Raw genomic sequence first — 1,963 nt, forward strand, 5'->3', positions numbered from 1 at the left:
TGACAACATTATCTCCAACATATTGAAGGAACTCCTGTGTTGGTTTTCATGACTAACCCAAGATAAGTGGCAACACTCTGATTTGATCATAAACACTGTCCTCGCCCATTTCATTTGAAATTCCTCGGAATGGCTCAAAAAAGCAAGATTTTGATAATCGGAGCCACCGGATACATCGGAAAATTCCTAGTGGAGGCAAGCGTGAAAGATGGACGCTCAACTTTTGCATTGGTCAGAGAAAGCACAGCTTCGAGTCCTGACAAGTCCGAACTGATTGAGAGCTTCAAGAGCTCTGGAATTACAGTTCTCTATGTATGTTTTCTTCATGCGTGTGATTTTCTTACGTTGGTTTGATATATTGATCTTGAAAACTCATGAAGATTTTTCACAGGGTGACATCTATAATCATGAGAGCTTGGTGAAGGCAATCAAGCAAGTTGATGCAGTCATCTCTGCAGTTGGGTTTCAACAACTTGGTGATCAGGTGAAGATTATTGCTGCCATCAAAGAAGCTGGAAATATCAAGGCAAGCCATCTTGCTAATCAACCTTTCAATATATTCGTTCAAATTCTGTTTCCTTTTTGGATTGTAATTTTGAACAAAATGAGTAAAGTAAAGAAAAATTGGGTGGGTAACAGAGATTCCTCCCATCAGAGTTTGGAATGGATGTGGATCGTTTCAATGCAGTGGAGCCAGCTGCAAGCCTTTTTGCTCTTAAGGCGAGCATCCGGAGATCAATCGAGGAAGCAGGAATTCCATATACCTACATCGTGTCCAATTGCTTTGCTGAGTACTTCTTGAGAAACTTTGGACAGTCAGGTGCCACAGTTCCTCCAAGAGACAAAGTAGTTGTACTTGGCGATGGAAATATCAAAGGTATTGGCATAGAATTAATCCATTTATTTACCTTTAATGACTTGTCTATATGTAATTGGGTTTAGACCAGCTATTTTGGTTATAAAAATCCTGTAATTGCCATTTTCTTTGTTACAGTAATTTTTAACAAGGAAGGAGATATTGCCACTTATACAATAAAAGCAGTTGATGATCCAAAAACGTTGAACAAGATCCTTTATATGAGACCCCCTGCTAACATTTTGTCCTTCAATGAGATTCTCTCCCTGTGGGAGAAGAAGATCAGCAAGACCCTGGAGAAGATTTATATTCTAGAAGACCAACTTCTTGAGAAAATCCGGGGTGAGTTGATACCAAATTTCAATAAGGATACTTTCTTGTTGCTTTGTTTCGATTAAGTGATAGGTGGATTATCTTCTTTATCTTTAGAAACTATCTTTCCAACCAGTAACTGTATGATCGCAAGATTATCACAAGATTCAAAGTATGACACTATAGCCTTTAATTCAAAGTGGTAGTTACCTATTAGTTGATGAAACCAAGCTATCTTTTTATCTTCGTCAACGTCTGCAGCATATATGTTTTCTATATGATATTTATTGGCATGTAATTGTATCTGCTTTAAAGGTAATCCTCTTGGAGTTTCCTCTTGAATTTAGCAGTTCCATGTATTTCTGGAGAATGCTAAGATAGTTCAATGAAGGTTGGGCTGTTCTGATAGTTTTTTGCTTTTCTGCAGAATCTCCAACCCCCTCAAACATCATTTTATCCATCTTATACTCTGTGTTTGTGAAGGGAGATTGTACAAATTATGAGATTGAGGCTTCTTTTGGAGTGGAGGCTTCTGAGATTTATCCAGAGGTGAAATACACAACTGTGGAGGAATACCTCGATCAGCTTGTCTAAACTTGGACAATTGTTTGTAACAATATGTTCTGTTTGCTGTGTACAATAAATATAGGAACTTGTGAAGTCTCCATGGTCTGTGTACTGTGGCACTTGCTACCTTTCATTTGTGCCCTTGTTTATATTTGTCATAAAAACCCTTGTACTGGAACCTTTGTACTGTTGTTTCAATCTTAAAATAGTATTTGTGTTGTGATTCAA

The 1,963-nt window shown here is 37.7% G+C and overlaps 1 protein-coding gene across 1 annotated transcript; it reads left to right on the forward strand.

Annotated features, from left to right (window-relative positions):
• On the forward strand, window positions 1-1,963 carry LOC108991261 (phenylcoumaran benzylic ether reductase TP7-like). The gene is made up of 5 exons (XM_018965436.2): window positions 1-312; window positions 392-526; window positions 640-877; window positions 995-1,198; window positions 1,596-1,963. Exons 1-5 carry the CDS (start codon window positions 130-132, stop codon window positions 1,760-1,762), a joined length of 927 nt encoding a protein of 308 aa, XP_018820981.1. The 5' UTR covers window positions 1-129; the 3' UTR covers window positions 1,763-1,963.

The sequence above is a fragment of the Juglans regia genome, chromosome 7 (genome assembly GCF_001411555.2).
Source record: "Juglans regia cultivar Chandler chromosome 7, Walnut 2.0, whole genome shotgun sequence".
Classification (NCBI taxonomy): Eukaryota; Viridiplantae; Streptophyta; class Magnoliopsida; order Fagales; family Juglandaceae; genus Juglans; species Juglans regia.

Excerpts from the sequence above, each read along its gene's own strand:
- LOC108991261 (XM_018965436.2), top strand. The coding sequence starts at position 130 with ATGGCTCAAAAAAGCAAGATTTTGATAATCGGAGCCACCGGATACATC. Across the intron at positions 313-391 it reads CTGGAATTACAGTTCTCTAT|GGTGACATCTATAATCATGA; the intron begins GTATGTTTTCTT and ends GATTTTTCACAG. Across the intron at positions 878-994 it reads TGGCGATGGAAATATCAAAG|TAATTTTTAACAAGGAAGGA; the intron begins GTATTGGCATAG and ends TCTTTGTTACAG.